The 24,750-nt window shown below is 44.9% G+C and overlaps 1 protein-coding gene across 1 annotated transcript in view; it reads left to right on the top strand.

Moving 5' to 3' along the window:
- The window catches only part of TOR (target of rapamycin), a 184,186-nt gene that overhangs the window by 48,371 nt on the left and 111,065 nt on the right, over window positions 1-24,750 (top strand). The window contains exons 20-31 of the mRNA XM_086491773.1: window positions 202-300; window positions 398-496; window positions 593-755; window positions 878-1,011; window positions 1,688-1,740; window positions 1,836-1,959; window positions 2,042-2,242; window positions 2,315-2,467; window positions 2,549-2,701; window positions 2,779-2,850; window positions 2,946-3,080; window positions 3,169-3,230. Coding sequence (XP_086347899.1) covers window positions 202-300; window positions 398-496; window positions 593-755; window positions 878-1,011; window positions 1,688-1,740; window positions 1,836-1,959; window positions 2,042-2,242; window positions 2,315-2,467; window positions 2,549-2,701; window positions 2,779-2,850; window positions 2,946-3,080; window positions 3,169-3,230 — 1,448 coding nt within the window. The remainder of the gene's footprint in view (window positions 1-201; window positions 301-397; window positions 497-592; window positions 756-877; window positions 1,012-1,687; window positions 1,741-1,835; window positions 1,960-2,041; window positions 2,243-2,314; window positions 2,468-2,548; window positions 2,702-2,778; window positions 2,851-2,945; window positions 3,081-3,168; window positions 3,231-24,750) is intronic.

Raw genomic sequence — 24,750 nt, 5'->3', positions numbered from 1 at the left:
TGCACAACTTCCCTGTATTTGCTCTATTGGCTCTTGTATTGCACTTTATATGACATTGTATGATCACCAGACCTCATCTCTCGGCATGCCCCCCCTGATATGAGAACGTCTGTATCTTTTACGAGTGTTTGTTGAAAAAAAAGGTTCAAGCTGAACATGATACCAGATCTTTCTAATCTTCACATGTATACATGCTTACAGGTAATGCCAGATCTGTTTGTCACAATCAGAACTTGTGAAGACAGTTTGCGAGAATTCATATTTTTCCAACTTGCATTGCTTGTTTCAATAGTAAAACAGGTACTTCTTGGACATACTTGCTCGTGTAGCATGTCAGGTTCTCTTTTCTGTTCGTGTCTGAGTATATTGATGGACTTCTTTGGGACCTCATGACCAGCATATCAGGAAGTATCTTCCTGAAATGCTCTCTCTCACATCTGAGTTTTGGTCTTCCTTGCTTTTACCTGCAAACAGCCGCCCAAACAGTGGTTCTCCAGTAAGTGAAATACCTAACACCTAGCCTTTTACATGGTATAGGTGGTTCAAGCCATGAGCACATTGTCATTTTTTCCCTGCCCTACTCTTTCGGCAGGTGTTGAATCTCTTGGAACAGCTTTGCAAAGCTCTAAATGATGAATTTCGAGCATACTTGCCAGGAATTTTACCCCGCTTTATCCAGGTGTTTAACGATGCCGAACGAAATTCAGACTACAGCTGCGTACCTCCTATTTTACACACTTTAGAGGTATTTGGAGGTAAGATTGAGTAAAGAGCTGAAAAGTTAATTTAAGCACAGGTGGTAAATTTTTTGAAAGCCAAGAGTTTTTAAGAACAGGTTTTGAACTATCCAAAAGCTGAATTCTCTCATTTATTGCAGGCAATCTGGATGAACACATGCAATTATTACTGCCAGCCCTTATTCGACTTTTTCAGCCAAATGCATCAGATGCACCTCTAGAGATCAGGCGTGCAACAATAAGAGCCTTTACGAAGTTGGCTCCGACTGTACAGGTAATGACTACCGAGGATGGCACATGGTTTCCAATCATTATGGTTCTGTCGGATAAGAAATTGTCTTTCTAAGTGCATGACTGCATGACTGAGTTTTTCTGCATCCCAATGCGTTATCACTTTAGGAATATCCACTTACATTACACAGACATGAGTAGTCTCTTTATGGAAATTGTCAACTTTCCAACAGGTATTCCTCTTAAATTTAATGTTTTAACATAACAGCTAGCTAAATGATACTTCCTGCCAGAACCATGGTTCAATTTAGCGATGGAATAGTTGATCATGGGCATGTTCGAGGAGCAATAACAACCTCAGAGCATAACACGTTCACAGAGTATGTGCTGAGTTCACGTGACCCCCCTCCCTTCCTCCCCCCTCTGCGGCTATCTAGAAGACTTCACGTCATTGCTGAGATGTCTGACTGTATATGGTGGTTGGAAGTTTCAGCAAGAGGAGTTACATGGTCCTTTAGATGTTGTCATGTGATTGGCAGCAAACATTTTCTCAAACACACCGGTCTGCTCCTCAACTGATCTCAGAGAAGTGAAAATAAAGACTTTTAAGTTGGAGGATGCTATGATGTATACTTGCATACTAATCAAAGCTCAAAATCCTAAGTGGGCTACGATTGTGTCATACCATTTGACATACAATGTTGTTTAATATCATGCAGGTCTCAGGACATGTTTCAGCTTTGATGCACTCTTTAAAACAGGTCCTTGATGGGTAAGCTACTCTCTAACAAAGCCGCTTTCAAGTGCCCATTAAAATTGTGAAACTGTAAAGCAGAGCTTCTCAATCTTTCTGGGTTTGTTTCACAGACAGGTAGATGACTTGCGGAAGGATGCAGTTGATGCAATTTGCTCTGTTGCAGTCACTTTGGGTGCCGATTTTGCCTTTTTCCTTCCTTCAGTTAGGAAGTTACTTCAGCGGCACAAGATACAGGTTATGAATCAACTTTTTGTGATGCACTCAAATTGTGACATTTGCAAGCCTGCTAAACCCATCCATGCAAATATTTGATCAGCATACCCATTTTGAAGCAATTGAAAGGAGATTGAGAAGACAAGAACCACTATTTGTAGATGTTCAGGGCACTCACCCCTCACCCTCAAGTACTGCAGCAGGAGATTCTCTCATGCCCACAGCTAATAGCTACTACGGCCTTGATTTTGATGATAGATATGAAGATGGAACGGATGCTACAAGTCAAACTCGAAATTACAAGGTGTGAGGGATGATTGAAATCTGAAATGTAATGGTTCATCTGTAATGGGAGGAGAGGAACCTTTTTTTGCAGGTGAATGATGGGCGGATAAGAGCAGCTTGGGAGGCATCACAGAGAAGTACTAAGGAGGACTGGGCTGAATGGATGCGACATTTCAGTGTGGAGCTCCTAAAAGAGTCTCCTTCACCAGCTTTGCGAACTTGTGCTCGCTTAGCTCAGCTTCAAGTAACTTTAAATTGATTACGCCAACAATGTAGTATAAAGATTCGACAGGCACTGATTTTGTTTTTCCCCGATTGTTTTCAGCCCTTTGTTGGGAGAGAGTTGTTTGCTGCAGGCTTTGTAAGCTGTTGGGCACAGCTAAATGATGCCTATCAACAGCAGCTGGTTCGGAGCCTTGAAATGGCCTTTTCCTCTCCCAACATCCCCCCTGAAATTCTTGGGACACTGCTAAACCTGGTAAATCTTGGCATGAAAATTGTGCATGTGAACTAAGGAATGTGGAGACAATCTTCAGATAGATTTGTGCTTTGTAGGCAGAGTTCATGGAGCACGATAAAAAACCTCTTCCTATTGACATCAGACTTTTGGGTGCTCTGGCTGAAAAGGTATCTTACTTAGAAATTGAGAATATCTGGGTATGATGGCTGGCACCTGAAGGTCTTAAACGCTTCTTTTTCTCTGCATGGTGGCCACTGGATAGTGTCATGCATATGCAAAGGCTCTACATTATAAAGAATTGGAGTTTGAGCGAGCACAGCCTGAAAAGACCGAGGCCAACCCTGTTTCAGTGGTCGAAGCGTTGATTCACATCAACAATCAGCTGCATCAACATGAGGTGTTGACCCTAAAACCGTTGGTTCAAAAACGAAAGTATTTTTAAAAGTTTTTGCAGCTTGATGACATTCATGTTTTGCTTTTAATAGGCAGCAGTGGGTATATTGACATATGCACAGCAGCATCTTTCTGTTGAGCTAAAAGAATCATGGTAATTGAGTAAAGAATTGAATTCTATTTTGTGTTGTTTTTCTATATGTCTTTGAAACATGTTTTTGTTGTCTAGTATTATTAGATGGGCCTGAGGAGTTGAACTACGTTGTATCACATGTTCTGTTAGACCTTCCATTTTTTTGGTGTACCAGGCAAAATGGTTTGCAGAATGCTAGCACACCTTTCCAATATGAGATGCACACTAGGTTTGAAAGTTAGATGGTCTGAATGTCCAGATGTTTCCAGGTATAAAAACCGACCTCACCCCCATCCAACTTTGTGGGCTATCTTTCATTCTGTCTCGGTACACATATTTACTGGAGCAGTCTCCAAGGGTGTTCTGATCAGCTGTACAGACAACACCCTTGTGCCAGTGCTTAAGAGTGGAGACCCCACCGTGCTTAGTAGCTATCACACTATCATGATTGGCCACTAGTTAGCTAAAATCAATGGATTTATGTTGGAGCATGAGTTGAGTTGTTACGCCGAGAGAGATGGTCACAGAACCATGGAACAAGCTGGTTTTGGGAAGCGCTACACCACCTTGAATCATTTACTCATCCTGAAAAGCCTGATTGCAGAGAAACGTGCAAGAGGGTGGAGAGTTTTTTGTTTCCGTAAGGTATTTGACATTGTGCCATGTAAATGACAAAGGTTGTACATTACTGATGTGCTTGATGTATAGCTCATAGCTAGTTGCATAACTTCTAATTGGTGTGTAGCTCACAACTATCATGCGGAACTCAGCTATATAGCTCATAAATATTGGTGTATAAGTTGCAAGTATATAGCTGAGCTCAGCTCTATAGCTCATATTGGTGAGAAATCAAACTTATAAAGCTCAATTCCAGCACCATAGCTTATCGCTGTTCTATAGGTGACAACCATAACACTCCGGGAGAAGGTGTAGAGGATGGAGTACCGACATTGTACCTTGTGCAAGCAATATAAAGAAATACTGAAAGGGGCGCCAAGGTCTGGGGCTAGTGCTGTCTCGGGGTGGAACTCCTCCACCCCCTGTCTTGTGTCGTGCATCTCTTTCAGTTCAGTTGTTATTTGAAGTACTTAAAGTTGTTCAGTTTGTTCTTTTCCAATGCACACCGTGTGATAGAGCGAGGCCGAAGCTGTGGCAGGCCATGCGGGCTGGGCAGTCTCGTCCTGACAATACTGATCTGACGACTTCAAGGATCAAAACAGTTCCCTACGGGAACCCATTGCTGAGCTGGCGGCTCATTATGAGGTCCAAGCATGTGGGCTGGGCAGTCTCGTCTTGGCGATGCTGCTCCGACGACTTCAAGGATCAAAAGGGTTCCCTGTAGGAACCTGTTGCTAAGCTGGCGGCTCATTAGGAGGTCCAAGCCGAGGTCTTGTATGGCCTTCTTGATTCCATACCTGTTGCCAACCTCAGTCATCCTGATTGGCAGAGGTCGATGGCTGAGCGTCCCCTAAAGATGCTAGCGTTGACGGGCTTGGGCAAAGACGCCCCATTTGCCTGCAAATGAACCACTGGTTGGGCAGCGGCAATTACTCAACTCTGTGTCTAATCCAACCCATACCCACCTTTGGAAGAAGAATCGCCTTTGGGAGGGCATGGGGGTTCACGAACCAAAAACTGAGTTGAAGGTATACGTGCCGCTTTTGCTGCAACTGATGCAGCTGTCGTGGGAGTCTCAATGAAGGTGCCGATCAAATCCCTCATCCGAGGCAGTAACGGGAGGTATTCATGGCGTAAGCATGCGAAGCATATTGAATACGGAAACTCCGCCTTCTTGGAAGTCCCACCATTTGCAGGGTCGAAACCAGAGTGCCATTGTCTGAAGTAGGCCCTCTTGGCTCCCAGATCCACATGACGCATTTGTAGTACGTTGGCAACCTTAACTGGCCCCTCAAACTCAATCTTGTAATAGTCTCTGCCTAAAATATGCAGTGCGTGGAAGAGGGGAGGGTGAATACAAGGGAGAGGGTGTAACAGACTTGGGTACCCAAGTTGGGAATCTGGCACGACACATGAGAGAAACACTTAAAAAGTACTTCACACTTTAATCACAGATTAATTGAATCGACACGGCCTGACGTAGTTCCGCGCCTAGAGAGATTAGCCCCAAAGACTGGCGCCCCTTTCGGTATTTATTTTTATATCAATGCTTAAAGTTAGTTACAATGTCCGCAAGTCCTCTATGCCCTAAAGCTCGTCAGCAATCTGAGCCAGAGAGTGGCCGTGGGGTTGAATTTAAAGGTGCTGAGGGTTCTCAAAAGCAGTTAGATGGAAATCTTCAAACTCAAAAGCACTTGGCCCCAAAAGTTGCCATCATCCAATGCGGAATTCTGTTCAGCTTGCCGTAATACGCGGAGGTACGTACGGCATGCCACGTCATCATTGCAAAACGTAGAGCGTCCGTGTAACTGTCACGTCATCAGCTTTGCGCAATCTGTTAATCTCTTTAATTTTCTAGTTGTCCCTAGGGCCCCGTTAGATGGAACCCTATAAAATTTTAAGTTCTCGCAATTGGTCATGCCACATCATATTTTGTGACATACCCCCCTCTTGAAAGAATTGTAATCGCCCTCGATTACGCTTGTAAAAACAGACATAAGAGTTCCGTAGACATTGACTTCAAGTACCGACGCACTAGACGACACAAATCTAGCACTTGCACAAAGACGACAGTTAGTGCACATTCAGATCATATCTAAATCAAATCACATTAAATCCATCCAAAATTAAGACCATGATTCCTGGTAATGTATTTAGCAATCGCATCTAGATCCACATCGGACCTCACTAATGTCGGATGAACTAATTCTTATTGCAATCATGTCGATAGAATCTGTAGAGCGAAATGCTGCAGTCATTTTATCTTTCAATCCTGCACTCAAACAAAATCACATGAGAGAGTACACACACATAGGTCAGATTCAGTATCGGGAATTCCCATTTCCAAGTTCTTTATTCATAAAGTCATACATCAGAATATTGTTAGCACATCAGTATCCTTGAAACCAAAGGAAAATCAGTGACTTTATTCTATCTGGGTAATCTGTGACAAAGGAGCGGAGTAACTCCCCTCTTGTGCAGTCCCGTCTACATCAGATTCAATCTTGCTGATCAGCGGGATCTCTCGGAATAGACGCAGCTACTCAAGGTAAAGTTTTAATACCTGAGGAGTATCCGCTAGGTTTAATTTCATACATAAATCACAATCATCTTCGGAAATTCCTATTTCAAGAGTTCCTGCGGGATGAGATGGCTACACATCGTGTCCCGACCCCGGACTTACTAGCTGTTGCGACCCTTCGTACTTCGTGCATCGGGCGCACTCCCGTCTTGATCGCTCTGTCTTACAGGGCATAAAGCCATAAGAATCCCAGATTACACGTGGGTTCTCGTGGAGAATCTAACAGAGATAACACCTCTCAGTGGGAAGGCAAAGCAAAGTTGAAAATCCGGTGCGGGAACTGAAGAAAAGAATGAAGATTTGGGCAAATTTTTCGACAGAAAAGTTTGCCAGAACGGAGTACAAGCGTCAACTGCAGATTGGCATATGTGTGAACAGATTGATTAAGTACTCTAGGGACCTGAGATTGGCGAAACACGTGAAGAATTACCTGATCGATGAGATTTACTCGAGAAGGCGTGAGGCCTTCTCAAAAAGTAAGAGCACCCAATCGTCTTTCTTTAATTTCAAATCTCGTTGATGTCGACCTGTTGCCTCTTATGTCGTTCTTGAGATTTTGCTAAAGCCTCCCGGACCTTGGCAAAAGCAGTGTCCCAAGTCCCTCGTGTATTGGTCGGCCTAAAAAATCTTATCTTTAGTGCTAAGGAAGGGTGCAACCTTCGGAGCACCTTCAATGATCTCAAATGGCGCCTTCCCCGTCAAAGAGTGGATCGTGTTATTGTAGGCAAATTCCACCAAGGGCAATTTTTTTTCCCATTGAGTCTTCTGATCAGAAATGTAAGACTTCAATAAATCAAGAACAACTGAATTTGCAATCTCAGATTGCCCATTTGTCTGCGGGTGGAATGATGGCAAGAACTGCAACCGAGTGCCAATGTTCTCCCAAATTGCCCTCCAAAACAAATTCGTGAATCGGGGGTCTCTGTCGGAGCCTATTATCTTAGGCATGCCATGTAGCGTGAAAATCTGTGCAATGAACAATCTCGCTAAATGATCCGGCTTGAGTGTTTTCTTCATTGTAATGAAGTGTGCTTGCTTGCTAAATCTATTGATGACAGTCCAAATGCCATCATGCCCACTCTAAGTCTTCGGGAGATCAAAAATGAAATCCATTGCAATACTTCCCCAGGGGTGGTGGGAATGGGTAAAGGTTGTAGTAATCCATGTGCCTTATGCCTGTCAAACATGACCTTCTAGCATACTAAACAACTGCGAACAAAGTTGTCCATATCTTTCTTGAGTCTCGGCCGAAAGAAGTAACGCTCCACACCTTTCAAGGTGGTGTCGATGCCGCGGTGACCCAGAAAAGGTGGACAATGGCACTCAATCAAAACCTTTTCCCTCAACGGCTGTGTGACGCACAACATCGTTTTCTTCATCAAGTAGCCATCCCGTATGGATTATGCCGCTACTACCTCCCCATTCTGTATTCGAGTGAATACATTAGAAAAATCCGGATCTGTGGCGTACTGATCAACCATGTCCTTGAAGCTTCTATGATGAATCGCAGAAATAGCCAAGACTAGGGGCTTCCGAGACAATGGATCTGCCACCAAGTTTTTTTGTCCCTGAACATGGACAATTGGGAAGTGAAACTGTGAGAAGATGTTAGCCCACCGCATCTGCTTTTGCAAAAGCTGCTACTGTGACAAGAAGTAGCGTAAACTCTGATGATGAGTGAAGACCGTGAAATCGGCTCCGAGTAGGTAATGTCGCCACTCACTAAGAGCATGGCTTACTGCCACAAGATTTCTCATAAATTTGTGTTGTCAATTCTGGCCTTGAAAACAATCGGCTTTCATAGGCAATCACATGGCCTTCTTGCATTAAGGCCGCTCCCAAATTACGACCACAAGCATCACAATATATTTCAAATGACTTTTGCAAATCAGACAAATGGTCTAGTAGTCAATTTTTCTTTAAGTGTCTGAAAGGCAGTGTAACAGACTTGGACACTCCAAGTCTAGAATCAATCACGACAGCACCAAATAACCACTTCAAAACAATTCACAGATCACAATAGATTTGCACTGGCCCGGTGGAGTTCCGTGCCTAGAGATATTGGCCCCAAAGACTGGCGCTCCTTTCGGTATTTCTTTATGTATTAATCAGATCAAAGTACAACAGAGCGGTTAGGGTTTCACTCTCAGACTCTGCCTCCAGATGCCCTGCAGAGTGAGCCCAAACCGCTTATTTATTGTTTACAAGGGATGCCAAAAGCAGAGCCCCAAAAGCTTCAAAATCAAAATCAAAATTTTCTCTCTCTCTCTCTCTCTCTCTCTCTCTCTCTCACACAAGAGAGCTTTAATAAAATAAAGCAATGGGAATCTCTCTCTCTCTCTCTCTCTCTCTCTCTCTCTCTCTCTCTCTCTCCTTTTGTATTTGCGTAGAAAATAAAGCATGGGCTGAAAAACAGCACTGCAAATTCCGGATGCTTTTTCCGTACGGTGCCACGTCAGCATGCCAGCGCGTTATCCGGAAATCTGTCCCTGCTGCTAGGGTTAGGATTTTTGGCAGATTTTAGGGTTTGCAGGTTTTATGGTTAGGGTTTGCAAAATTAGGGTTTTCAGCAGCAGTCAGGGCTAGGGTTTCCTTTCGGGCAGCCACGTCATCACTTTGTGACATACCCCCCTCTTGAAAGCATTGTAATCGCCCTCGATTACGCCTGCAAAATAGACAGAGGCCATAAACCGTTGTAGCAGACACTGACTGTTAGTACCTACGTACTAGGAACACACATCTAGCACATGTACCAATCGACAGTCACATCACACGACATCACAGGACATCACATGACATTCAATATTCATTCGGATCTTAGACCATGATTTATCTGCAATGTACCTAGCAATCGCATCTAGATCCAATCGGGACCTCATCGATGTCCGATTGACTAACCCCTATTGCAACCATGTCTACTCGAGATCAATCAGACCAAAATGCTGCAGACGTTTCATCTATCAGTTCCTGCACTTAAAAGAAGTCAAGAACAAATCAGTATCATAATCAGGAATTCCATTTCATAAAGTCATACAGCAGAATACTGTCAGCTTTCAGTATCCCTGAAGCTCGAAGAGACATTAGTGACTCTAGTATCCCCTCTTGTGACTCCCCTCTCCGGCCAAGTTGAATTCTGGGTTCAATTTGGAGTAGACTATGCTAAACCAAAAGCATCCAGGTAAAGTTTCACAATTTGAGGAGTATCTGCCAGGTCCTCCTCCTCCATCCACTTCGCATCCAATGCAGGATAGTTCTTGAACTTAACCAAGAACCGCCTTCGGACTTTACCTTTATTCTTCGTATCCTTATGTATCAAAATCTGTTCAGGAACAAGGATCTCCTCGTTTTCTTCCACTTCGGGTTGCTCATCAGGTTCCCCATCATCAGGCACATCACCTTTAAAAGGTTTCAAGAGACTCACATGAAATGCATTGTGAATCCTCCCAAGTATCAGGCAGTTTCAGTCGGAAGGAGACATCATTTATCTTTTCAGTGATCTGGAAATGTCCGTAGTATCGCATACTAAGCTTTGGAAAAAGCCCTCCTTTCCCTTTTTCTTTCCCAGGCGTGCCTTCTCAAAACGTAAGAGCACCCAATTATCCTCCTTCAATTTCAAGTCGCGATGATGGCGATCCGCTGCCTTTTTCTGTCGTTCTTGAGACTTCTGCAAAGTGTCTCGAACCTTGGCAAAAGCTGTATCTAAGTCTCGCGTATATTCATCCGCTTAAAAAATCTCATCTTTCGTGCTTAGGAAGGGTGGAACCTTCGTAGCACCTTCAACAATCTCAAATGGTGCCTTCTCCGTCGAAGAGTGTATTGTGTTATTGTAGGCAAATTCCACCAAAGGTAGGTATTTTTCCCATTGAGTCTTCTGAAGACTTCAATAAATCTAGAACCACTGAATTTGCAATCTCAGATTGCCCATCGGTCTGCGGGTGGAACGATGACGAGAGCTGCATCTGCGTGCCAATGTTCTCCCAAATTGCCTTCCAAAACAAACTCGTAAATCTGGGGTCTCTGTCGGAGACAATCCTCTCAGGCATGCCATGTAATCTGAAGATCTGGGCCACAAACAGTCTCCTTGAGTGATCCGGCTTGACTGTTTTCTTCATTGGAATGAAATGAGCCTGTTTGCTAAATCTGTCAATAACAGTCCAGATACCATCGTGACCACTCTCTGTTCTCGGGAGATGAAAAATGAAATCCATTGCAATACTTTCCCAGGGGTGGGTGGGTATGGGTAAAGGCTGTAACAATCCCTGTGCTTTATGCCTGTCAAACTTGACCTTCTGGCATACTAAGCAAATGCGCACAAACTCTTCCACATCCTTTTTGAGTCTCGGCCAAAAGAAGTATCTCTCTACCCCTTTCATGGTGGTAGCAATGCCGCGATGACCCGTAAAAGGTTGACAGTGACATTTAGTCATAACCTTTTCGTCAACGACTGTGTAACGCACAACATGGTTTTTCTCATCAAGTAGCCTTCCCGAATGGAATATCCTGCTACTATCTCCCCATCCCGTATCCGTGTGAAAACGTTTGCAAAATTTGTATCTGTGGCATACCGGTCGACCATATCCTCCAAGCTCCTATGATGTATCGCGGAAGTAGCCAGAACCAACGGCTTCCGAGACAAAGCATCTGCCAGCACATTCTTCTGTCCCTGCACATGGACAATTTGGAAGCGAAACTGTAACAAGATGTTCGCCCACCGCATCTGCTTTTCTGAAAGCTGCTTCTGTGACAAGAAGTAGCGCAAACTCTGATGGTTTGTAAAGACAGTAAAATCTTCTCCAAGTAGGTAATGCCACCACTGAGTAAGAGCATGGATAACCGCCAAAAGCTCTTTCTCATAAATCTGTGCTGACAATCGGCTCTCGTAAGCAATGACATGGCCTTCTTGCATTAAGACCGCACCCAGACTACGACCACAAGCATCACAATATACTTCAAATGACTCCTGCAAGTCCGGCAAAGTCAAAACTGGTCTCGTAGTCAATTTCTGTTTCAATGTCTGAAAGGGAGTCACCTCTGTGGATCTCCACGAGAAAGGGACTCCTTTCTGTGTCAAGATATGCAAAGGGAAAGCAACCTCTGCAAACTTTCGAATGAACTGCATGTAGTACGAACATAGTCCCAAGAAGCTTCTAACTTCATGGACATTCTTCAAATCGGGCCAATCACGTGTAGTCTCTATCTTGGCCGGATCCATTTGCACTCCTGCTGCTGCCGGGACAATGTGTCCCAAAAAGTGTATCTTTGGTAGGAAAAATTCACTCTTCTTTGCATTAATCACTAACTTGTGATCTCGTAATGCCTGAAATACTTGAAGCAGCTGAGGGCCCCAAGCTCGGCAAAGTTTTGTACTCTCGTCCATGGTGTTGGGATCGGTACCGACACAATCTGGAACCAGCCCTGTTTTCATCTTGCCTTTTCGTCCACGTTTCTCAGCTACTCTCGATCTCTCAAGCCTATCGTCGTCATTGTGTTCTTTTTGTGCCTTTTTAGGACACTTCGCGGAGATATGTCCATGTTCCCCGCATCCAAAGCACTTCCCCTCTCTGATGAAGAGAGCTCTCTCCTGAGGAGTAAGCTTGGGTCGTGCATCCTTCTTCTGAGGGTTGCTCTTTCTCTTTCTACTTTCATTCCCAGAAGTCTGTTCGGCTCGTTGTGTCATGGGCTCATTGGTGGGGTAGGTCAGACTACCAGAGTGAATGGCAAAGCCCCGCTTCGCACGACTCATCAACTCCTGAATAGAAGCTGACTTTTGTTCCAAGCAGTGACCTCGGATCTCTGTAGGTAGACCCAAGGTGAACCGCTCAATGTGTTCTCTGAACGAGATCTTCTTGAATGAAGAGGCGGGTAGAAAAGAGCTCCAGAATCTCTCATAGTAAGCATTCACTGTATCTCTCTTGGTCATCCGAAGATGGTTCCAAGCAGCTCGTATATCGCGTTCATACTCTTGCGTCAACCAAGAAGAAATAAAAAGCTTCTTAAATTTCAGCCATTTAACTGGCGCAATCTTGTTTAAAAGAAGCGTGGACCACCAAGTTCGAGCATTCCCCTTAAAGTAAGAGGAAGCTTTCCGAATCTTGGAGTGATCTGAGTAGCGTCCTCCCGCGAAAGCGATGTCAAACTGCTGTATAAAAGACAAAGCCTTCGAAGCATCTTGGTATCCTGAAAAAGTGTCAAATTTGATCGAGTGTCCACCTTCCTTAAACTCTCGGACTTTCTTGCTTTTTATCTTCTAGAAAGTCATACTGGTTGGCTTTTTAAAAATTCTCTTGTTCGCATAAAAGTTTCCGTCATCGGAGTCTGAACTATCTGTAGACGAGTCCTCCGTAGAACTGCCAGTCACTGGGCGAGATTTGGACTTCTTTGCCTTTTTCTTGCCCTTTCCGAAGCGTAGTTTCTTGCTTCGCTTTTTGCCTTTTCTGTCTTCTTCGCTCGAATCTGAAGAGCTAGAAGAACTGTCAGAAGAAGAAGAACTGGGTACTCCTTCAAATCAAACATGCTTCTTCTGTTTCTTTGCTTTGTCAAATGTCGACTGACGACCCAAATACCCCGGGAAGTCAGTGCCTTTCTTTTGCTTTTTGCCGTGCTTTTTGGCTTTCTAATGCGCATCAAAAAGCTGAGCAATCCGTGCATCAACCACCTCTTCTAATTCCTTCTCTGAATATTGCTTGTGATCAGAAGGTTTCTTGAGAGCGGGTTTCAGGGCTGGTGTTGTGGTTTTCTGCCACTGCGTATGCACTTCCTGAAAAGAAGTCTCGCTCATATATTTTGCCAATTTCGGGTCCTTCACAAAATTGAGCATCATCTTTGTTGCATCGCCGATCAATTAACGACGCTTCATCTCTTGTTGCTCCGCGTGAGTAGGCCGAGGCGGGCCATACTCTCTACCGGAATGTTCGTTGTGATCCCTGCCCGCATCTCCAGATGCAGAGGGAGTCGACTGATCCTTGCATGAAGCCATAGGTGCCGCGGAAAAAAATTGGGGATCGGATTTCCCGTAGAAGAGAAATCGGCCGTGCTCTGATACCACTATAACAGACTTCGACACTCCAAGTCTAGAATCAATCACGACAGCACCAAATAACCACTTCAAAACAATTCACAGATCACAATAGACTTGCACTGGCCCGGCGGAGTTCCGTGCCTAGAGATATTGGCCCCAAAGACTGGCGCTCCTTCCCGTATTTCTTTATGTATTAATCAGATGAAAGTACAAGAGAGCGGTTAGGGTTTCACTCTCAGACTCTGCGTCCAGATGCCCTGCAAGAGTGAGCCCAAACCGCTTATTTATTGTTTACAAGGGATGCCAAAAGCAGAGCCCCAAAAGCTTCAAAATCAAAAGCAAAATCTTCTCTCTCTCTCCACACAAGAGAGCTTTAATAAAATAAAGCAAAGGAATCTTCTCTCTCTCTCTCTCTCTCTCTCTCTCTCTCCTTGTATTTGTATAGAAAATAAAGCGTGGGCTGAAAAACAGCGCCGCAAATTCCGGATGCTTTTTCCGTACGGTGCCATGTCAGCATGCCAGCGCATTATCCGAAAATCTGTCCCTGCTGCTAGGGTTAGAGTTAGGGTTTAGGACAAGTTGTAGGGTTAGGGTTTCTGGCAGATTTTTAGGGTTAGGTTTTGCAGAATAAGGGTTTTCAGGAGCAGTCAGGGCTAGGGTTTCCTCTCGGGCAGCCACGTCATCACTTTGTGACATGCAGTCACCTTTGGCGGTCCCCACGAGAAAGGGACTTCTTTCTGTGTCAATATGTGCAAAGGGGAAGCTACCTCTACAAACTTTCGAATGAACTACCGGTATTAAGAACACAAGTCCAAGAAGCTTCTAACTTCATGAACATTCTTCAATTCTGGCGAATCACGTATAGTGTCAATCTTGGCTGGGTCCATTTGCTGCTGAGACGATGTGTTTTAAAAAAGTGTATCTTCGGCAATAAAAATTCACTCTTTTCGGCATTGATAACTATCTTGTGATCCCGCAATGCTTGAAAGATCCGTAGTAGATGGTGTCTATGTTCAACTTCATCCTTGGAGAAGACTATAATGTTATCAAAGAAAGTGCGGGCAAAAGATCGATACTGTTGGAAAATCCTATCCATCGTTCGGGTGAAAGTGTTCGGAGCATTGGTAAGGCCAAAAGGAATCACCAGAAATTCATAGAAACCGAAGCTTGTCTGAAATGCTGTCTTGTAGACATCTCCCGGAGCGATTCTTATATGATTGTATCCGCTTTTCAAATCAATCTTGCTGAAACAAGAGGATCCCTGAAGTCGGTCAAGAATATCATTGATTCTTGGAATCGGAAATCTTTTTTTGATAGTGATTTTATTGAGAGCTCTGTAATGAATGCACATTTTCCAAGATCCGTCTTTCTTTAAAACCAGCAACACCGGAGAGCAGTAAGGTGAAGTACTTGGCTGGATAAGACCCTTTTCCAGAAGGTCTTTCACTTGGTTCATGATCTCTTCATTCTCGGCTCAGCTAACACGGTAAGGTGGCCGGTTCGGTGGTGTGCTTCCAAGAATCAGATCGATTCTGAGGACGAGATGGGGGTAGGCACCTTAGAGAAGCAATCAGCATGTGTGTGGAGAAAATCTTGGCGTTCTTTATCAAGTTCAGACATGTTCGCTCTGTGTTCATCATTCAACGTTTTTAAACAGATCGAGTAAACAAAGAGACTCGATTTCATTAATTTGCATATGCCGGAAGCCGATACAATAAGGACGGACTTGCTCTTCAGTTTTACATCAAGTACGATTTTTCGGCCCTTTTCATTCGTCAAGGTTGGTTTCTTTGCCCGATAGTCGACCACAACGTTGTTCTTATGGTACCAAGGGACTCCTAGGAGTACGTCACAGCCTTCCAAAGGCATGATGTAGAAGTCCTCGTGCCGTAAATACCCCTAACAATGCAAACGAAGTTTTCCAATGACAGGCGTAATGGCTATGTCCTGTCCAGGTGCCGCTAGAACTGCCTCTGCTGGTGGTCCCATCCTGTCGGGTGTAATCTTGAGCCGCGCCGCCAATTCAGGTGAAATGAAGTTGGCATTGACTCCTCCATCGAAGAAAATTAGGGCTTCTTGATCTTTCACTTTGCCCTAAGCTCAACAAAGTTTTGTACTTTAATCAATCAGTCTTGGGACAGTACCCATGTAATTTGGTACCAGTCCCGCTTTCATCTTGCCTTTTCTGCCACGTTCCTCTGCTACTCTAGAACTCTTTGGCCTCTCTTCAGTCTGTCCTTGATGTGCCTTTTTGGGGCACTTTGCAGAGATGTGCCGTTGTTCCCCACAACCAAAACACTTCCCCTCTTTGATATAGTGAGCCCTCTCTCGAAGAGTCAACAGGGATCTATATCCTTATCCTTCTTTTCTTGGGAGCTCTTTTTCTTTCTACTTTCATTGTTGGAGGTCTGTCGGGTTCTCTGAGTCAAGATTTCCTGAATGTATAGAGAAACCCCGCTTCGCATGACCCATTAATTCATAGAATTTGACTTTTGTTCCAGGAGTAGTCTTGGATACTGTGGGGAGTCCGCAGCAAAACCGCTCAATCTGTTTGTTAAAAGAGACCTTCTTAAATGAAGAGGTTGGTAGAAAAGAGTCCCAAAACCTCTCGGAATAAGCGTCCAAAGAATCTCCCTTCGTCATCTGAAGATGGTTCTAAGCGGTTCGTATATCCCGTTCGTACTCCCGGGTCAGCCAAGAAGAAATAAAGAGCCTTTCAAATTTCAACCACTTGATTAGAGCTTCTTTCCTCAGAAGAAGAGTGGACCACCATGTTTGAGCATTTCCTTTGAAAAAAGATGTAGCCCTCCTATGCTTGGAGTAGGTTTTTTGAGTGCCGGTTTGATTGGTGGTTCGGTGGCTTTCCGCTACTGAGTGTACACTTCAGCGATGGATTGCTGAGACAAAAATTTTCCAAACTGAGGGTCTTTCGCAAATTCAATCATCTGCTTTGTGCACTAGTCAACCTGCTGTGGACGTTCCATCTCTTGAAGTTTGTATTGAGTAGCCCTAGGTAGCCATTACTCTTCCTCTGTTAAGTCATTTAAATTTTCTGTGTGATCTCCTCCCGCATCAGCAGTCGCAGAAGGAGGTGACTGATTCTTTTTGGAATACATAAGTGTCGCGAAACACGGGATTGGATTTCCCGGTAGTAGAGAAATCGGCTTTGCTCTGATACCACTGTAACAAACGTGGATACCCCAAGTCAAGATTCTGCCGCGACACAACAGAGATTCACTTCAAATTAACTGACATAACAAAAGAGAGACGACACAACTTGGCGTAGTTCCGTGCCAAGAGGTATTGGCCCCAAAGGCTGGCGCCCCTTTCGGTATTATTTTTATATTAATGTGTGTGCAAAGTAGGATTGAGCCCGCGGGTTCTCACTCTCAGTCTCTGCGTCCAGATGCCCTGAAGAGTGAGGCCCTCGGGCTTATTTATTCTTACAAGGGATGCCAAAAGCAGAGCCCCAAAATCAGTTAGACTGAAAAGCAAAAGTTCCAAAAGAAGCTGGTCTTCAAAAACTGCCATAAGCAGTCAGTGTAATTTGCGGAAATTCGTATGGTAGTCATCGCTTTTTGCGGAGATCCGTACGTTGCCACGTTAGCATGTCAGCGCATAATGCGGGCGTCTGTATTGTGCGTACGCTGCTGCCTTGTCAGCAGTCAGCGCGTTTAGCGGGTGGCTCTGCCACGTCAGCAGGTGTATGTGTGTGTTCGGGTGGCTTTGCCACGTCACGAGTTTGTGACATCCTCTGTCAAACATGGACGAGTATCTTTCTTTTTTTGAAACTTCTTTTTCCTTCTGTTGTCATTGGTCAGATTTTGTCCGGTCCTTGGTGTCAATTGTTTATCTGTGGGATAAGACAGGCTACCCGAATGCATAGCAAACCCTTGTTTAGCATGTCCCATCAATTGCTTGATGGACGCGGATTTTTGTAGTAAACAATAATCTCGGATCTCTTTAGGGAGTCCACAACAAAACCGCTCGATTTATTGCTTAAAACTGGTCTTTTTGAAGGAAGAGGCAGGTAGAAAAGCATCCAAAAACCTTTCGTAGAATGAATCCAAAGTGTCTCCCTTGGTCATCCAAAGATGATTCTAGGATGCAATCACATCGTGCTGGTACTCTTGAGTGAGCCAAGAGGAAATGAAAAGTCGCTTGAATTTAAGCCACTTGGTTGGTGCTACTTTTTGTGAGAGAGAGTGGGCCACCATGTCCGTGCATTTCCTTTCAGATAAGATGCCGCGCTTCTAATCTTCGAGTGCTTTGAGTAGTGCCCTCCAGAAAAAGCTATGTCAAGTTGCTGGATGAATTCAAGGGCTCTGTGAGCATCTCTAAACCTTGAAAAGGTATGAAGTTTGAAAGCTTGTCCGTCTTCCTTAATTCTTTGGTCTTTTTATTCTTGTCTTCGAGAAAGTCATATTGAGTTGCTCTGTAGAAATGCTTCCTCTTTCAATAAAACATCTGGTTCGGAGTCCAAATTCTCAGAAGAGGACGAATCATTGTCAAAACTCTCAAAAAATTGTCGGGATCTGCGACGGAATCTACTTTTCTTGGCCTTCTTGTTCTTTCCATATCTCTGATTCTTTGGTCGTTTGTTTCCCTTTCTGTCCTCATCACTCGAATGAGAAGAGGAAGAGCTATCGGAACTGTCAAAAGAAGATGAGGATGAACTAGAATCCCTCGAAGCGTACATGCTTCTTCTGTTTTCTTGCATTTGCAAAAGAAGATTGAGGACCCAACTAGCCAGGGTAATGTGTTCCCTTGTTGCGGTTCTTCAGTTGCTTCTCCGTCCCCAAAAGTTGGTTGACTCATCTTTCGACAACGTCGTCGAGTTCATCTTCAGTAAACATCCGTGGGACGGGAGGTTTCTTGAGGGTTGACTTTAATAGGAAGTCGATGAATGTCTACCATCGGGAATGCACTTCGTTGAACGGGTAGCGGGTCAAAAATTTGGCATACTAGGGATCCTTTGAGAATGGGAGCATCTGCTTTGCGCAATCATCAACCTGTTGTTGACAGTGCATCTCCATTAGTTGGTACTCAGTAGGCCGAGGTGGCCCGTAGTCTTTATCTGTTGTTCCATTTGAATTTTCCATGCTGCCTCCCGTTCCAGAATTGTCGGGTGGGTTCGTCTCATTCTTGCGAGAATTATCACCTGAATGCATGTGTGTCGTGAAAAAAGGGATTGGATTTCCCGGTAGAGGAGAAATCGGTTGAGCTTTGATTACTGTAACAAACTTGGGCACTCCAAGTCAGGAATCTGGCACGACACACGAGAGAAACACTTAAAAATACTTCACGCTTTAATCACAATTTGATTGATTCGACACGGCCCGACATAGTTCCGTGCCTACAGAGATTGGCCCGAAGACTAGAGCCCCTTTCGGCATTTATTTTTACAGTGGCCCTCGGGTTCAAATTAAAGGCCCTCAGGGTTCTAAAAAGTAGTTACATGAAAATCTTCAAACTTAAAAGCACTTGGCCCCAAAAACTGCTAGCGCCCAACACGGAATTTCCGTACAGCTTGTTGTAAAACGGGGAGGTCTACGGTTTGCCACATCATCAGCACAAAATCTGGAGCGTTCGTACAACTACCACGCCAACAGCCTTTGTGCGATCTCTCATTCTCTCTTTAATTTTCTAGTTGTCCCTAGGGCCTCGTCGTATGGGACCCTATAAGTTGGAGCAATTTATGTTCCAACTCATAACTTTAAGTCCTGGCAATTGGTCATGTCACGCCATAATTTTGTGATAGAGGGAATTGCTCAATGAGCTCAGCGAGCGCTATTTCTTCTATTCCATTAGCACTAACTCTTACCATTAATAATGTTGGAAGGGAACATAATTGGAACCAAGTAAAAGAAAAAGTGATTTAGAAGTATATGCTCTAGGTGGCCTTGTAGATATTTTGTACACAACATTTTTGTGATCCCTCTTATGATGCTTTGGAAATACTTGCATAAGCTAGCCAAGAGAATGTGAATACAATGCTCTATGTCACTCACCTTAGTGATTGAAACGAACACGCAGAGAGGATCTCCCGGCTACAATGACCGCCTATAGACATGCGGCGGACCAACCACCCGACCATAGCCACGATCCGGTAGCACTCCCATGCTGGGTCAGTGTCAGAGGACGTAAGCATGCAGCTGTAAGACCGAGCGTCCCATACCACATGGCCTCACCTCCTCGAGGTGACCTTGCGCACTCCTAGCCTCACGGGCTAACCACTGGCATTGTGCCAGTGGGGGTCGATAACTACAAATGAGGCCTTGGCCTCCCTTTTATAATAGTGGCCGGCCACACTACGTCTACCCGGACACCGGACGCCCATTCTGACGCTGTCTTAGCTAGATCCCCTCTCCTGTAAGTGGGACATAACAGTGATGCATCTAGATTATCTCTTCTCTGTGTTGATCCGCTACTCTTACTAACAATTCAAGCGTGTACACATCTGAAAACATAAGAGAATCCCAATTAATGGAATTTTACAAGAATAGCTAGATTAGCAACAAGAGTAGTCTCTACTCATTAGAGTATCCCCATTTGCTAGTGCCTCGAGATGAGGGCATTGAGTTGTCACACATTGATCCTTTGATGGAAAGCATTGATAGCTCAAATTAATTGATGGTGAGAAGGTAGTGTCCCGAATTGCTGAAGTGTCAAGCCAACTGAAGACCCTACGGGTTGGGGACTTGCAGAACCCGGGCAAGAGGCCTAAACCCTAAGAAGTAGGAGCTGTCACAAACAGATGACGTGGCATGACCACGCGGGCAACACCGTATGGACAGATAGTACGGATGCTAACATCGCAGAGGCTGTACAGAATCCCGAACCTTGCGTTGACTGCTGACGTGCAGACCGTATGGAATCTCAGAATTTGCGTTGACTGATGATGTGGCAGACCGTAGGGATTTCCGCAAATTGCGCTGGTTGCTTTTGGCATGTTTTGGGACGAGTTGCTTGTGGGACTATTTCCTTTTGAGTTTAACTGCTTTTGGGGCATCCCTTGTAATAATAAATAGACCCTTTGGGGCCTCACTCTTCAGAGCATCTGGACGTAGAGTCTGAGAGCAGAGGTTTCCCTCGAGAGTTGCACTTTGCTCAAGCATTGATATAAAAATAAATACCGAAAAGAGGCGCCAGATTTTGGGGCCAATACCTCTGGGCACGGAACTACACCGGGCCGTGTCAACTCAAATTTTAAAGTTGTGAAGTATTTAAAGTGATTCTCTCATGTGTAATGTCAGATTCCCGACTTGGGGTGCCCAAGTCTGTGTCAGCAACAAAAGAAGTTTTACCAACTTTCAAAGTCTTGCCGAGTGGCCAAATTTTTAAAGAAAGTTCCCACCAACTTATGGGATCCCCAATCTGATAAGACCCATTTCCTAAAGGCATTAAAATAATAAAATAGGACCCACACACACACTCACACTCACACAAAGAGATTTCTTAGGAGACTGCTAACGTGGTTGGCTGTACGGATGCTTGCGATTTGCATTGATAGTGCCATGTGGCAGTCTGTACGGATTTCCGCGTTTGGTGCTGGCTGATTTTGGCAGAGTTTAAGCTGAGCTTTTTGGACCTAGATGCTTTTAGAGTTGAATGCTTTTCATATAGTGCTTTTAGATGGCCCGAGGGGCCTTTAAATATGTGCAGAGGGCTCATACTCTAGCACGTTTCCACGTGGAAGTGCAGAGCACAAGTATTGGCATTGTGCAGAGTTCACGCAATATAAAGAAATACTGAAAGGGACGCCAGAGTTTGGTGCCAATGCTCTTTGGGGTGGAACGCCGCTACTGTCACAAACTAATGATGTGGCAGTGCCCGGACACACACACACACACACACACACAGCACGGACTGTTGACGTGGCACTGTACAGACGCTCGCCTTTTGTGTTGACTGTTTTTTACTGGCAGATTTTAGACCAGTTGATTTTGAGACAATTTGCTTTTGAGTTTGAAAGCTTTTGGGGCTCTGCTTTTGACATCCCTTGTAAATCTTTAGAAGTGACCCAAGGGCCTACTCTGTAGAGCATCTGGGCGCAGAGTCTGAGAGCAAGCACCCGTGGGCAGCTGTACTTTGCTCAAATATTCAATATAAAAAGAAATACCGAGAGAGGTGCCAATCTTTGGGGCCAATACCTCTGGGCATGGAACTCCATCGGGCCGTCTCTCCTCTCTCTCTCTCTCTCTCTCTCTCTCTCTCTCTCTCTCTCTCTCTCTCTCTCTCTCTCTCTCTCTCTCGGACACAGATTGAGAGACCTCAGATTTTGATGCTCGCACGGGTGATCCGTAGCAAGCCTTCTGTACCACATGACATTGTTAGAGCAAAGTTTGCTGCACCACCCATGCTCGTAGAGGCTCTCTTCAAGTTTGCTGCTTTATCCATCGTATGCGAGATATGCACCAGGGACGATTATCACGCAGAGCTTTTGAGGCATCCAGACAGTTAGCTGAGACTGGTGACACAGGATCATGGTATGCGGAGATGATACAGCTACTGATGCGCTGCGGCTGGGATATAGATCATTTACCACCTCTCCAGTATGATCCCCATGCTCCACATTTGGAGCTCTCACATAGTGAGATTATGCGACACGACCTATTGCAACGCTATATGAGGCGGACATGGATCACCCCTCTCGAGCCCTTGCCCACGAAGATGCTATACTATAGAGATAGCTTTATGAGCATCTCCGAGGATTGGTTTATTCAGAGACCTAAATATATGGATGTATACATGCCACAGAGGGCCAGAGTGGCGATTGATCAGCTCAGAGTGTCATCACATCAGCTTGAGATCGAGACAGGTAGAGCAACACAGGTCCTTAGAGCGGAGAGGATATGTAGGTTATGCTAGGAAGAGGTGGAGAGCGAGGAGCATTACATTTGCAGGTGCAGAGCATATGGTAACATTAGAGAGAAATACACTACCATTTTCCGTGGGCTCCCTTCAGTCCGTAAGATTATGGAGTCAATAGATCACGTTGACTTGGCCAGTTCTTGGCCTAAACTGTGACAAAGTGATGACGTGTCTGCCCGAGAGCAGAAACCCTAACCCTAATTTCTACCAGAAACCCTAAAACTTGCAAACCCTAATTTTGGAAATCCTAACCCTAAAACCTGCAAACCCTAATTCTGCTGCCAGAAACCCTAAAATTGCAGAAACCCTAACCCTAATCCTAAGGGCAGCAGGAAGATTTTTGAAAATTGCGCTGGCATGATGACGTGGCAGGTTGTATGGATTTCCGCGTTTTGCGCTGGCAGCTTTTTGGCTTTGCTTTTGAACCAGAAGCTTTTGAGTTTTGAAGGCTTTTCACTGTAACTCCTTTTCAGGCCAAGGGCCTTTAAATATGAGGCTAGGGCTCATTCTCTAGCATGCTTCCTGGCGAAGGTGCAGAGTCTCGAGTACCGGCTTGTACTGGGTTGATGCAATATAAAGAAATACCGAAAGTGGTGCCAAGGTTTGGGGCCAAGACTCTCTGGGGCGGAATTCCACCACTCTGTGTTGCGTGTCGTCTCTCTCTCTCTCTCTCTCTCTCTCTCTCTCTCTCTTTCAGTTTAGCTGTTAATGAAGTGCTAAAGGTCTGTTCAGTCTGTTCTTTTCTATTGGCACGTGGTGCCCGTCTTGTGACAGTGGTATCAGAGCATCAGGCGTGTGCTTTTTTGAAAGCATGCCGGTCCTACAAAAGAGCAGACAGAGTTATTGATGGAATTTTATTGGAGAGATTTTCGCCCTCCAACCCGGACTTATTAGCCACTCCCACCCTTACTTCATCGCGCATTGGGCGCGCTCCCGTCTTCACCGCTCGTGTCTTACAGGGCATAAGCCATTAAGATCACTTGCAAGAGAAGGATCCATGATTTGTTTCGAGCTGCTGTTTTTCTCGTTTGGTGATCCTGTTTGGAATTTGTTTGAAATGGATGGTATCTGTTTTGAACCTGTTTTGGTGCCGATTTGAATTGTTTGACTCTGGTTTTAATACTGGTTTCAATGATTGGCGATTTTACTCCCGGGTGGAGTAGTGAGAAATGATGTTTGAGAGTGCTTGTTCGTACTCATGGCCTGGACCCTTGTGGTTGTTTGCGGGGGGAGTATTGAATGATTGAAAAGTGTTGTTTTTACTCATGGCCCGGTGTTATCTCCCGTTCACAGGAGAGGGGATCTAACCCAGATGCGGTCAAGATGCGGTCAGGATGGGCGTCCAGTGTCTGGGTGGACGTAGTGTCAACCCGGCTAGTGTGGCCGGGCATTATTATAAAAGGGAGGCCAAGGCCCCATTTACAGTTATCGACCCCCATTGGCAGAGTGCCAGTGGTTAGCCCGCGAGGCTAGGAGTGCGCGAGGTCACCTCGAGAAGGTGAGGCGAGGTGGTATGGGACTCTCGGTCTTACAGGTGCACGCCTACGTCCTCGGACGCTGGCCTCAGCACGGGGGAGCTGCCGGATGGTGGCTATGGTCGGGTGGTTTGTCCGACGCGTATCTGTAGGCGGTCTGTGTAGCCGGGAGATCCTTTCTCCGCTTTCGTTTCATGGTATCAGAGCCGGCTTGGCTACACGAAGGACTATGTGCACACCTACGGGCTGGTCAGAGTCGGATAATTACCATTTTATGCAATTTCTGATGAATTAACTGCTTACTCGATTGTTTTCTTCTTTTGAGCATGTTTGCAGGTGAAATTTAACAGGCTGCTCGCTGAATTTCGATAAAATTCAGCGATTTAAAAGGGGGAAGTGGCTGAAAATCAGAAGATTTTTTATTGAATTTACTGGTTTTCGAAGTAAATCAGTGTCTTTATCCTTAATTTGCTGGTTTCATATTAAAATTCAGCATATTGTAACCTTTCAATCTCTCTGTAACCTCATTCTCTGTGTGAAGCGCAGAGAGAGAGAGAGAGAGAGAGAGAGAGAGAGAGAGAGAGAGAGAGAGAGAGAGAGAAATGAAATGAAATGATATATTAACGTCTACGAAAGGCCAAAATGACCTATGAGAGCAACTGATTACAATGATGTGTCTAGTACCAAGTCTGGGTACAAACAAAGAAAACTACAAACAAAGAAAACTGATAGGAGTGCTACCGACTCCTATGGGTGGCTGGTAGGCTGATCAATGGTATCATGCCGTAAAGGTACAAAGTGGGGATAAGTGTCACCATGATACAATATAGCAGTAGCATGAAGCCTATCTTGATTGACACTCTGGGTGTCGTGCTAGAATCCTGTGGATCCTCTGCCGCAATCTCAGCCGGTGTTGCGTGGCTCCCCTCCTCAGTCGCGGTCGTCTCGATCTCCCTAACTCTATAGCTCGATCAA

This window comes from Adiantum capillus-veneris, chromosome 2, assembly GCF_014529385.1.
Source record: "Adiantum capillus-veneris isolate H3 chromosome 2, ASM1452938v2, whole genome shotgun sequence".
Taxonomy (NCBI): domain Eukaryota; kingdom Viridiplantae; phylum Streptophyta; class Polypodiopsida; order Polypodiales; family Pteridaceae; genus Adiantum; species Adiantum capillus-veneris.
This window is presented reverse-complemented; position numbering and strand designations above follow the sequence as displayed.